This window comes from Pleurodeles waltl, chromosome 7 (genome assembly GCF_031143425.1).
Source record: "Pleurodeles waltl isolate 20211129_DDA chromosome 7, aPleWal1.hap1.20221129, whole genome shotgun sequence".
Taxonomy (NCBI): Eukaryota; Metazoa; Chordata; class Amphibia; order Caudata; family Salamandridae; genus Pleurodeles; species Pleurodeles waltl.
Window position 1 is genome coordinate 425,040,402 of NC_090446.1, and position 12,975 is coordinate 425,053,376.

At 45.3% G+C, this 12,975-nt stretch overlaps 2 protein-coding genes across 3 annotated transcripts in view; both read left to right on the forward strand.

The window, feature by feature from the left end:
- The window catches only part of CHMP4B (charged multivesicular body protein 4B), a 269,231-nt gene that overhangs the window by 52,115 nt on the left and 204,141 nt on the right, over positions 1-12,975 (forward strand). The window lies entirely within an intron of this gene.
- Positions 322-9,950, forward strand: LOC138304137 (uncharacterized). Of its 2 annotated transcripts, none has more exons than XM_069243933.1 (2): positions 322-1,315; positions 7,099-9,950. In XM_069243933.1, exon 2 carries the CDS (start codon positions 7,785-7,787, stop codon positions 9,267-9,269), a length of 1,485 nt encoding a protein of 494 aa, XP_069100034.1. In that variant the 5' UTR covers positions 322-1,315; positions 7,099-7,784; the 3' UTR covers positions 9,270-9,950. The 2 variants fall into 2 exon arrangements, with proteins under 2 accessions (XP_069100034.1, XP_069100035.1); XM_069243934.1 differs by having other exon boundaries at positions 322-1,310.

Here is a 12,975-nt window from a genome sequence, read left to right on the forward strand (position 1 = left end):
TCACTTGGTAACGCTTCAAGATGTGATCCCACTTCTTCAACAAGGCAACTAAGACACCTACTTTCACATTCCTTTACACACATCACATGGCAAATACCACAGATTTGTAATAGTAGGGCAGCATTATTAATTCTAGTGCCCCCCCTTCAGTGTCACACCAGCACCAAGAGTGTTCACAGAATGCCTCGCAGTTGCCTCTGCTCACTTGCACAGGCAAACAATTAATGTCTTCCCATACTTAGATGGTTGGCTCATCAAAGCCAGTACCATCGCACAATGTTGACATCATACTCAAGTCACCATAGACTTGTTAAATAATAATCCGAGATGTATTTGCCTCAGACTTTATTTTTGCGTATTCCATTAATATTGCCATGTGCTCGACAAAGCTGACTCTTCATTAAAACTGTGTAAGTTGACTTCCCTGTGAACTCAGTTTTTGTGTAAAACCATTTCCTCCTCTGGGCCTCTCCACTTATCTAACCAAGCTGACTTTCAGGATACCGAGCCACAGCTGTATCCTTCTTATCATTGTGCACGAACAGAACTGTACCTCTTCCCACCGCATTCCAGGGGCCTCCTGCAAGGGATATCCTCGTAAATTATCAAACCAACTGTGATAAGACTGACATTTGACAAATGAACTGTCACTTTGCCGTGTATTAGCAGGATACTCCCGAGACAGTGGGAGTACAAGCAGGAAAGACTAATCAAATGTATGTACGTCAGCAGGATGCTCTCGGGTTAAAAGGAGAACTGTTTGAAGATTTTGTGTTCGCCAGATATGGAGGGGTGGCTTCCTGGCTGAAGGGGGGCAGCTTAACTATATAAGATTGTACGCTGCAGAATGAAGCAGCCAGCCTCCGTAGGAAAGTCATTCAGACTGTCCTGGGACACTGTGCTCAGCTCGAGCTATTATCTGTTTTACTAATAAAACTTTTCTCTTCCTCATCAGTCGTGACTCCGCCTGTTGTGTTCTTTGCTGGTAAGAGACCCTGAAGGCCTAGGGTGTCCCCTCCACCGCTGGGAGAGGTGAGCCTGCCTTTCCCGGTTCTTCAGTTGGCGCCCGAACAGGGACTCCATCAGTGGCACCCGCCGTCTGCTCGGAACTAGGAGGAGGTTCACTGCAGGACTACCAAAGGGGGCGCCCCACAACTGATTTGGGAAGTATCTTTTTCCTCGTGGACCTGCGGTACTCCAGCGGTGCTCCCCCCTCTTTGTCTCAACGGGCGCCGGCGGCTCTGCCCTGACTGGAGTTCCTGACATAGCTGGCCCTGAGTTCGGAGTCCTGACTGAGGAGGAAGACAAGAGTAAGGTAAGGACAGGGTTAACCCCTGTCTTTTCTGTGTCTGTCTGGTAGGTGTCATTCGATCTTTGCAAAGACCGAAGTCAGTGGATGTTTTGTAAAATAATTAACTGTCATAATATATAGATTGCATATTTGCTTCCGTTGTTTCTGTTTTCCATCCACTGATACTAAGTTACAACTGTCTGTTTAAAATAATGCCGGCATTCAGTAAATTAAGGAAATGGTGCTGTTTTTGTTGTCAAGCGGACTCCCGCTTGGAGGAGTCTTGTCCGGCTCCTCCAATTGGAACTCCTTGCCATGAAATGTATGTAAAACACGTGGTGGGAAGTATAATATGGACTGACATATGGCGTAAAAAGACTAGGCATAGTGCTGAATTACAGTGGCCACAGCATGGGACTTTTGATGAACTGAAAATTGATTTTTTAGAAGAAAGATTATTTGCAACCAAAAGTAGGCCTGGTATGTTTGATTCACTCAGGTTATGGCAGAAAGAGGGTAGACAAAAACGAATTAAAGCAGCAAAGGATGCTAAGAGACATAATGCAAAATCAGATGCTGAGAAAGCCCAAGAATATGACCGGCAGAATGCAGAGCAGGGATGGGCCCAGATAGATAGAAGACACCAGTTAGATACAGACAGGATATATGTGGTTCAACAAACACCTGAAAAAAAGAAAAGAGACCCCGAAAAGGATCCTCTCATGCAAGATGTCCTAGACTGCCCCCCTGTTTATACCCCAACAATATATCCAGCTTTACCCCCAATTGCTCAGATGCCCCAGCCATTAGGTTCACCAGTGAATGCAGTAACATTTGCCCTACCACCACAATCTGAACACCAGAGACCCCCAGCATCAGCTCCAGTGACCCCCAGGTCAGACTCCCCAAGCGCTTCAGCCCCCTTGCTACAAATAAAAGACGAGAGCTCAGACGATGATGGCCTCACAATATCACCTCCCCCAGGACGTCCACGACGCAATAAACTGACAGAAGAAAGGAAAATTAACACAATGTTGCATAAATATATCTTAACACAGCCAAGCCTGGAGACTATTTGGCAGAATTTTGCACAGTTTCAAGCAGTACAACAGGCAGACATGATACAACGTATGTGTGAGATACTAATGGAAAAATGGGACGAAAATTTAGATAGCAATCCCCCCTTGCAAGTACTCAGAATAAAACAGGAGGTAGCCACAGGCTATCATCAGGGAAAGGACCTTAAGGACTACCTCCGTCAGCTGTTAAGTTATAGGAAGAAATACCACCACAAGAGGGATAAAGAAACAGGTTCACCCAGTCCTTCACGTATTCCTTCCACTCACACAACACAGCACCCCTTAAGGGAAGTCCCACCCAGCTACGTTCCAGCCACAGGAGAGGGTGCCGCGGTAGTGCCCGCTCACTGGAAACAACAATTTGTGTACCAGCAATGGGATAGAACAGAGGTCCTAGCGCTAAAAGCCCACTTGCCTGACCCACGCAAGAATCCTGCCGGCTTCTATAAAGAATTTTCCCAAATAATAAGTCCACAAATATTGACTCTCATGGACATTAAAATGTTGTTTGGTACCCTTGTACCACAGGATATCTGGAAGACTATCATACAGAAAGACTATCCTGTTGAGCTAGGCGGTACCTGGGATCAACTGGACCACGAGGACAAAGACAGGAAGCCTGGTGACAAGCCGGGAGCCCTAATAGTAGCTCTCCCTGACAGACTTCTTACGCTTATACAGAAGTCCTTGCCCCCGCGATTAGTAGACTGGGATAGAATAGATACATGTAAACAAAAGAAAGACGAACACATTGCTGACTTTTTCTCTCGGTTTGAAAGGGCATACACTGACTTTAGTGGACAAGACACCTCTACCGAATGTGGTATGCGGCTGTTTGTAGATAAATTTGTAAATTGCATATCACCTGAGGTGGCCTCAAAAATTCGGTTGACTGAGAGTACCTGGTCGACAAGCACTCCCATTGAGATACTTAATATGGCCCAATATTACGAGAATAGGGTTCATGAAGAGAAGGACAGAAAAGACAAACAAACAAAAGAGTTAAAAACTGAAATTCTAGTACAGCAGGCGTACCCCCAGAATAGGTCAATTCCCTGTGGACCTCAGTACCAAAATAATGGTCCCAACAGTTATCAGCCCCGCTATTCCCTGAGCTACAATCAGTGTGCCTATTGTAAAGAGGAAGGTCATTGGAAAAATGATTGCCCAAATAAAAACGGGTTTGCGCCCCAGACAAGAGGTAGAGGAGCGCCCCGTGGAGCACCCCGAGGTAGAGGACGGGGAGGTCCTCCACAGCAGGGACCTAATAGAGCCCATCAACAGCAAAATATAGCAGCCGCTGAAAATTACTTTGACAATAGTTCTGCCCAACGCCAGTATTATAATGATAATTATGATCCGGAAGAAGGTCAGGGCTTCTATTCCTGCTAGGACAGCTTAGGACAAGGGAGGATAGGACCCGTCCCAATCCCAGTTAAACAGAATGGCCCACATGTAGAAGTACAACTAGATGGTACTTCTAAGAATTTTTTAATTGACACTGGAGCCACTAAGAGTTCTGTTATGAAGGATGCGGTCCCTGGGGTCCCTTTGTCCAGCAATACTAACGTGTCTGTAGGATTCTCAGGCGTCCCAGTGATTAACCCCATATCCAAGCCACTGGAACTCACAATTGGTCCCTACACTGTTGATTCTCCTCTAATACTTACCTCTGGTTGTAGTGAAAATTTGCTAGGTCTCGATTTACTGAAAAGGTTACACGCCACTATATATTGTTCCCCTGATGGCGTGTACGTCACCATGGGTCCTCACGTGACACCCACCCAGTTCATAGCGTTACCACTCCCGCCTGAGCTAGAGATGCTCCCCGCTACACTTTGGGCTTCAAACAATGAAGATGTGGGCTGCCTTGATATTCCCCCGTTCTCCATCAAGTTAAAAGAGCATGCACTACTTCCCCGTCTGCCACAGTACAAGTTACCACATCACACTGAACAGGCCCTCAAGGACATTATATTGCAGCTGATTGATAAAGGGGTTGTTGAAGAGACCAGAGGTAATACATGTAACAGCCCCATACTCCCAGTACTCAAAAAGTCCGCTGATTCTTCCCATCAGCCCGGCCTACGCTTTGTGCTTGACCTTCGAGCAGTTAATAAAGTAGTGGAGCCTCAATTCCCTGTTGTACCCGACATTACCACCCTCCTAACAATGATACCCTCCACTGCTACCTGGTTCTTTGTAATTGATCTCAAGAATGCATTCTTTAGCATACCCATTCACCCGGACAGCAGACACATTTTTGGATTCTCCCTGGGCGGTCGCAGTTTTCGGTTCTGTCGCGCACCTCAGGGGTACACGGAATCACCCAGTGTTTTTAGCCAGGTGCTCAAGGGACAGCTGGATTCCTTTCAATTCCCCGCTGGTTCCGCCCTGGTACAATATGTTGATGATCTCCTTATTGCTTCTGACTCCCAAGAAAATTGCAAAAAAGACACAGTTGCACTTCTCACTTATCTATCCCAACACCATCACAAAGTATCCCTCACTAAATTACAGTATTGTCAACAGCAGGTTACCTATCTTGGTCACCTGCTGTCGAAGGAGGGACGTACACTTACCCCGGCCCGGGTACAAGCCATACGCAATATACCTGTCCCCACAACACAGAGGGAGGTCAGGGGATTCATTGGCATCACATCTTTTTGCCGCCAATGGATACCTAATTTTTCTCTCCTTATCAAGCCTTTCTTAGCACTCACCCACAAAGACTGCCCGGACACCGTTGTCTGGAATACTGAATGCCAGTCCAGCTTTGAAGATTTGAAGGACGCTCTCTGTTCAGCCCCTGTGTTAGGCACGCCTGACTATCATAAGCCCTTTACATTGTTTGTAAGTGAACATAACGGTTGCTCTCTCTCAGTCCTGACACAAGAACATGGTGGCAAACAGCGACCATGTGCTTATTTTTCAGCCCTTCTGGATCCTGTTGCCAGGGCTCTTCCAAGCTGCCTACGGGCTGTAGCTGCAGCCGCAGTAGCAGTGCGCCAATCAGCTGGAATAGTTATGGATACTTCATTATTATTGTTGGTCCCACATGCCGTTGATGCCCTACTTAACAAAACTAAGACACAACACCTTACAAATGCCCGCCTGACCAGTTATGAGTTAACACTTCTTGCCAGTCACATCACCATCAAAAGATGCACTACCTTGAATCCCGCAACGTTATTACCCCTGACTGAAAGCTCTGAAGATACACATACTGATATACATGACTGCATTATTAGGACAGAGGAGGAAACGAAAGGAAGGGTAGATCTGCAAGACACGCCTCTAAGTAACCCCCAAGGCACCTTGTACATTGATGGTTCATGTCTCAAATTACCTGATGGCACCACATCAGCTGCATATGCTATCACAACACTAACGGCAGTAGTTGAAGCACGTCGGATACCACATAATTCAGCACAAGCGGCTGAGTTAGTGGCACTGATTAGAGCCTGTGAAATAAGCACAGATTTAGATGTCAATATCTACACTGACAGTCAATACGCGTTTGGAGTGGCACACAATTTTGGCAGATTGTGGGCGGAAAGAGGCTTTCTCACATCACACGGCACCCACATACAACATGGGGGGTTAATACACAGACTGCTCTCCGTTCTAGCCCTGCCACGGACCATGGCCATTGTGAAATGCAGCGCACACAGAAAGATCACTGATCACGTAGGGAAAGGGAACGCCTTTGCAGATCAGGTAGCGAAGGAAACAGCACGTCAGACGAAAAACAAGATGTATGTAGCGGGACCGGCCAGATGGGTCCCAGATAACGGGATGTTTGAGGACACGGTAGAGAGTGTGAAAAGCATACAGGCAGAAGCGACGGAAGTTGAATTGGCATCATGGAAGGAGACACACGCGAGGTTTAATGAAGAAACAGGGTGTTGGACAGACTTGTCAGAAGCCCAGAGATGGATGCTTCCTGATGGGTATGTCCTTCCTGTAGTGACAATGGCTCATGGTCCAGCACACATCAGTCCAGCAGGGATATGCAAACTTCTTGCCCCTGTCTGGTACAACAAAAATATTCCAAAGGCAGCTGAGAAGTTGGTTAAACACTGTATGATTTGCATGCAACACAATCCTGGCAAGGGCATTAAAGTACCTCCCGGCCATTTCGCGCCCCCTGATTATCCATTTGAAGCTATACAGATGGATTACATCGAAATGGAAAGATGTAACAATTTGAAGTATGTATTGGTGGTCGTCTGCATGTTTAGCAAATGGGTAGAAGCCTATCCTACAAGGGACAACACAGCCCTCACAACTGCTAAGGTACTCTTGAAAGAGTTCTTTCCCCGGTTTGGAATGCCTCGAATTGCATGGTCAGACAATGGCAGCCATTTTACAGGTCAGGTGATGAAAAAGGTGTGTGAAGGATTGGGAATTAGACAGAAATTCCATGCTGCCAACCATCCACAAGCTGCAGGACTAGTTGAGAAATATAATGGTTCACTCAAATTGAAGTTGTCCAAAATATGTGCTGACAAAGGCATATCGTGGCCTGATGCTCTCCCCCTGGCCCTGTTGTCACTTCGGGCTACACCACATTCCAAGTCAGGTCTCTCGCCATATGAAGTGGTCATGGGGAGACCGGCTAATGTGTGGGGAGTTCCAAGGCCAAAGAAATACTCAGATTTACCATACCCTGTATTGATGGATTACCTCAATGAACTCACTAACTCTTTACGTCTCATTCATCAGCAGGTGAAGGATATTCTGCCACCATTACCTCTTACTCCAGGCCACTGTATCGAGCCTGGTGACTGGGTCCTCACCAAGAATTTCCAGCGCAAAAAGAGTCTCGAGCCCCGGTGGAAAGGCCCCCGCCAAGTACTCCTTGCTACCAGGACTGCTGTGAAAGTCGAGGGAGCAAAGAATTGGATCCACGCTTCACACTGCAAAAGGGTACCTTTGCCCTTACCATACGATCAGTGGGTGAAAGAGGGTCAAGGTGACGACGAATGCGAGAAAGTACCCACTTTTGTTCCTTTCAGTGACGCGCAGATAGAGTGGACAGCCACCCAGGAGGAGAGTGATTCGGTCCTTCGGGGAGCAACACCTGAAGGTGTTCCAGTTGTTCCCTTGTTTCCGGATCAGACTGAGCCTGGTTCTGCGAGATATGACCTCCGCAAACGTCACCAACATTGAATAGATGATTCATCGTTTACCTGTTGCATCCAGCCAAACATTCGCTGCAGGGCCGTGATTTTGTCCGGTGTGGCGGACCAGAGAGTGTCAATAGGACTGCTGGAATCACCCACCGTTGGAGCAACCACCAGTCACGGGCAGCACCTAGAGGAGGCTGGGTGGCACGCAGGTACTGAATAACTAAATTTGATATTGATCACTGCCAGTGAGAAGAGCAGACTTGAGAAAGGAAAAGGACTATGTATTCAGATTACGAGAAGAGCGTACAGAGACAGAAACTGAGAAAAATTAAACATTTAAAAAAATTGTTTGGTCCACGTACAACGTGTCTGGCGATAATTGTAGTGCTTCTTGTCATATTAGCGTGCATTGGCTGGACCATCCACACTGCTACAGAGAAAAGACAGCCTCCTACACCAACGTCTGCGCCCATGCATACACATGTATCTCTACCACCTGAGATACATGCCAGGAGACAAGAATATGACAATAATACGTTCATCCAGATGCTACATCAACATCAACTTGTTACAAACTTGACAGACTGTTGGGTTTGTGGTCATTTTCCTCATACGGCTGCTCATGCATTTCAGTTTCCAGTCTTTCCTGTAACGGCTGCCTACACTTGTTCCTTAATGTCCAATGTTTCAATACAGACCCCCCTACCCGGTTCTAGGCCTGTGAGACGACCTGGTATCATAACGAACAACACACTCTTTGAAGACTTTATCCTTCAGTTTCAAGCCAAGATACACATCGCGTGCAATTGTACGGATTCTCCAACAATGCGTAGGATCATGACCTTGCCCCGCTATCCACTCATGGAATATACATTTGGTCCGGTCTCCATGAAACCAAAAACAATATCTATCCGACCTCGGCAGGCCCCACTCTGTATCTGCGGACAAGGACGCATACCTGTCGGAGTCAGTGTCTGTAATGCGACCATCACGTACAACACCTCCACCCCTTACCTCAATGCACCTACAGGACTATACTTTGTATGTGGGAGTAAGGCCTACACCTGGCTGCCACCTGGTTGGAGCGACATTTGCTATATTGCCTTCCTTCTCCCACCAACGTTCAACAAGCCACCTACGTATCATCGACAAAGAAGAGATACTGTAGACCAAACAGACACTTCCGCACAGCTGTTCATGGATATAACAAAAGGACTGCTACCCTTTTGGGGGCCCTCGGTGAACAGTCTGCAAATACGACGACTAACGCGAGTCTTGGAGGCTACGATAAATGAAACAGCTGGAGCACTTGCCAATAACACCGCAGAACTCCAAGCTACCAGGATGGTAGCTCTTCAGAACAGAATGGTGCTTGACGTCATACTAGCAGATAGGGGTGGAGCTTGTCGCATCATAGGGGCCAGCTGCTGCGTTTACATACCAGATAATTCACCCTCAGTATTTGCAGCCATTTCAAGATTACATAAAATAGCATCGGTTATACATGAGGACAACGGTACGCCTTGGTCTTGGACTTCAGGTCTGTGGCAGGTGTTGGTCTCCTGGGGTTGGAAGGTTTTGATATTCCTGGCTATCATAGCTGCCACATTCTTCACATGCTGTCTATGCGTACAATGTGGTCCTGCGTTGTGTGGGGTCTGTGCTTCGATGTTAACACCCAAACCCACCAATATCAAAGAGAATACTGAGCGACTAATGCTTCAACAACAAATTGATGAGCTTCTAAAGATAGAAGTGAACTGAACAGAAATTTGCCTCGCAATGGCAAAAGGAGGGATTGTTAAATAATAATCCGAGATGTATTTGCCTCAGACTTTATTTTTGCGTATTCCATTAATATTGCCATGTGCTCGACAAAGCTGACTCTTCATTAAAACTGTGTAAGTTGACTTCCCTGTGAACTCAGTTTTTGTGTAAAACCATTTCCTCCTCTGGGCCTCTCCACTTATCTAACCAAGCTGACTTTCAGGATACCGAGCCACAGCTGTATCCTTCTTATCATTGTGCACGAACAGAACTGTACCTCTTCCCACCGCATTCCAGGGGCCTCCTGCAAGGGATATCCTCGTAAATTATCAAACCAACTGTGATAAGACTGACAATTGACAAATGAACTGTCACTTTGCCGTGTATTAGCAGGATACTCCCGAGACAGTGGGAGTACAAGCAGGAAAGACTAATCAAATGTATGTACGTCAGCAGGATGCTCTCGGGTTAAAAGGAGAACTGTTTGAAGATTTTGTGTTCGCCAGATATGGAGGGGTGGCTTCCTGGCTGAAGGGGGGCAGCTTAACTATATAAGATTGTACGCTGCAGAATGAAGCAGCCAGCCTCCGTAGGAAAGTCATTCAGACTGTCCTGGGACACTGTGCTCAGCTCGAGCTATTATCTGTTTTACTAATAAAACTTTTCTCTTCCTCATCAGTCGTGACTCCGCCTGTTGTGTTCTTTGCTGGTAAGAGACCCTGAAGGCCTAGGGTGTCCCCTCCACCGCTGGGAGAGGTGAGCCTGCCTTTCCCGGTTCTTCAGACTTGCTTTGTCAACTAAGTTTCACAATCAATTTCCAGAAATCACACTGGAATCAATTTCAGATACAACCCTATCTAGGGGCCATTCTCAACACACAGTTGGTACTAGCCTACCCAAACGCAGCAAGGATACAACATTTTCAGATGCAACTCTCCTTTTAGACCCAATCAAGCAGTCACAGTAAAATGTGTCATGAGACTTCTAGGCATGATTACCTCTTGCATTATCATTGTGCCACATTCCCGTCTTCCGTTGCGTTCGTTGCAGGAGTGCCTTTCACTGCAATGGTCTCAGGCACAGAGTTGTCTAGATGAACTAGGGTTGGTAGACAGCCGGACCTATCGCTCTCTGCAGTGGTGTGGTGGAATATAACCAATCTTCTGAAGGGGGGCCTTTCGTAGACCCTGTTCCTCAGATCATTCTGACAAGGGACACCTCTCAGATAGGGTAGTGTACTCACCTCCAGGATCTCACAGTCCAGGGTCTTTGGGATCACACACATCAATCTCTACATATCAACTATCTAGAGTTGCTAGCTGTTCAACTAGCCCTCAAAGCGTTCATAATTCATCTCCGCAACAAAGTAGTCCTCATGCGCACAGACAGCCTGACAACCATGTATTATGCGCAAAAACATGAAGGGGGGGGCACTTTCTACAGTTCTCTTGCAGACAATTTGGCACTGGGCCATTCGCCAAAATATAAACCTGTTAGAGGAATACCTCCCAGGAACACACAATTTTGCGGACCTCCTCAGCAGGATGTGGCAACAAGTCCATGAACGGGAACTCCACCCTGGATTTCTACTCCCCTACTTCCAAAGGTGGGGCTTTCCAAACATAGACCTGTTTGCAACAAAAAGAAAACGCAAAATGCCCACACTTTACCTTCAGGTTCCCAAACCCTCAGTCCAATGGCAGTGCTCTTTGGATGAACTGGTCAGGGATATTTGCCTACGCTTTTCCACCTCTCCCTCCCCGGTTCGGAAACTCAGGCAAATGTCTCTCACGTTGATAATAATGTATTTTTAGATCTGCCCTCCTTTTTTGGTAGTGTCACTAGGGACTTATGGACAAAAAAGCTTTAGCAGGAGAGGGAGAAATCAAAAAATTATTCCACGAAACCAATAATCACTCTTGGTTCGGAGGGATACATCTATTATCCTTAATTATTATATTGATAAATGTCTACACACATCTCAAGGTCAGAGGAAGACATACTATCTATAAACAAATGTCACTACAGTGGAACTATATACACATATCTATACATATTTACAAAAATACACAAACATATAAAATACATAAAACATATGGTGTACAAACATATTATATATGCACTACTCCAACAATTTATAGAATAGTCACAACATAAAATACACTAAACAAAGTGATCAACAAATATATGGTTACCATGTAAATATGTATAGATATGTGTATATAGTTCCACTGTAGTGACATTTGTTTATAGATAGTATGTCTTCCTCTGACCTTGAGATGTGTGTAGACATTTATAAATATAATAAATAAGGATAATAGATGTATCCCTCCGAACCAAGAGTGATTATTGGTTTTGTGGAATCATTTTTTGATTTGTCCCTCTCCTGCTAAAGCTTTTTTGTGCATTGTTGTATTGGTATCCTAAGCAGGTGAGGGTGATAGGATACTCCCCTTGCTTTCCGGCTAGATTGTGTACACCTATTGAGGTGTGTGGGATCTCTAGAAGATATATAGGCTGTTGTACAGCAAGGTCTCGCTGGTTGTGTGACCGAATTAAGTAATAAGACTACAACACACGTTTCAGGTCAGAGGGTAGATTTTCCACTAGTAGAGGGGTATTTACTAGATTAGCCCAGAGTACCAGTATGTCAGAATCCCAGACAGTCTGTTACACAGATGAACAGATTGCTAAATTATTGGAATTGCCTTCATTGTTAAGTGGTGAATCACCATTCAGCGATATCCCAAAATCAGATAAAATTGAAAGACTTAAACAACTTAAGAAAAAGAATACTAGGACCCAATTGCATGCCCAGGTTTTATTGGAACACCTTAAGAACAACACTATCCCACAGGGCCTACAAGTTAAAAATATTCCTGTAATTTTTACGGGTGATCCGAAATATTTGTCCCAATTTAGTGGGGTAGGGACTAAATGCTCAAGAGATTGGCTAGCACTCTCAGTTGAGACAGCACTGAGGATTAGCGAAGCTGAGCTAAAGGAAATTGCAGAATTAGAAAGTGAAATCTGTTCAGATAAAACAATACAGAATGCCCAACAATTGCTGGAATCTGTGAACAAAATAATAGAGTTTAAAACAAATACGGTCAACCAAAAAATTACAAAATTGTCACGAGATATAAAAAAAATTGACATTACGATTGTTTATCCGTACTTAAAAACAGATTTTTACAAGAACAACAATCCTAGTAATTTAAATTTACAGTACCAAACACGGTCACGCAAAAGATTTATTACTTTTTCAGATACCTCTTCTGATTCTGAGTTAGAACCACAGGCAATACCCCATCCGGTATACCCTTTTTTAGGCAGAGGGAACCGCAGAGGGATAAGAGGAGGAGGGATCCCCAGGGGTCAATTTCAAGAACAGAATTTCTTCAGAACAAGGAGGAGAGCCTACAGGAGGCAATAATGCAATCAAAAGATGCCATCCCTATCTATAATCTGTCATCGTACTCCCTGTCACAGGTAGAGATACAGATTTTGAGTAAGGGCCTATCGTTTGTGCCAATGATGAATCAAGACCCCATAGATAGCAAAACAGAAGTATTGAACTTTCTGCGTAAAGTGAGATTGAGATCTTTTTTTGGCTCTACTGCTCCATTAGAAGCCAGTTCGAATAGCGGTCTCAAACCTAAATCCACTTTTCTGCCTGATAGAAATGAGATGCCTAGAGAAA

Coding starts and splice junctions, on each gene's coding strand:
- LOC138304137 (XM_069243933.1), top strand. CDS start 7,785: ATGTATTCAGATTACGAGAAGAGCGTACAGAGACAGAAACTGAGAAAA.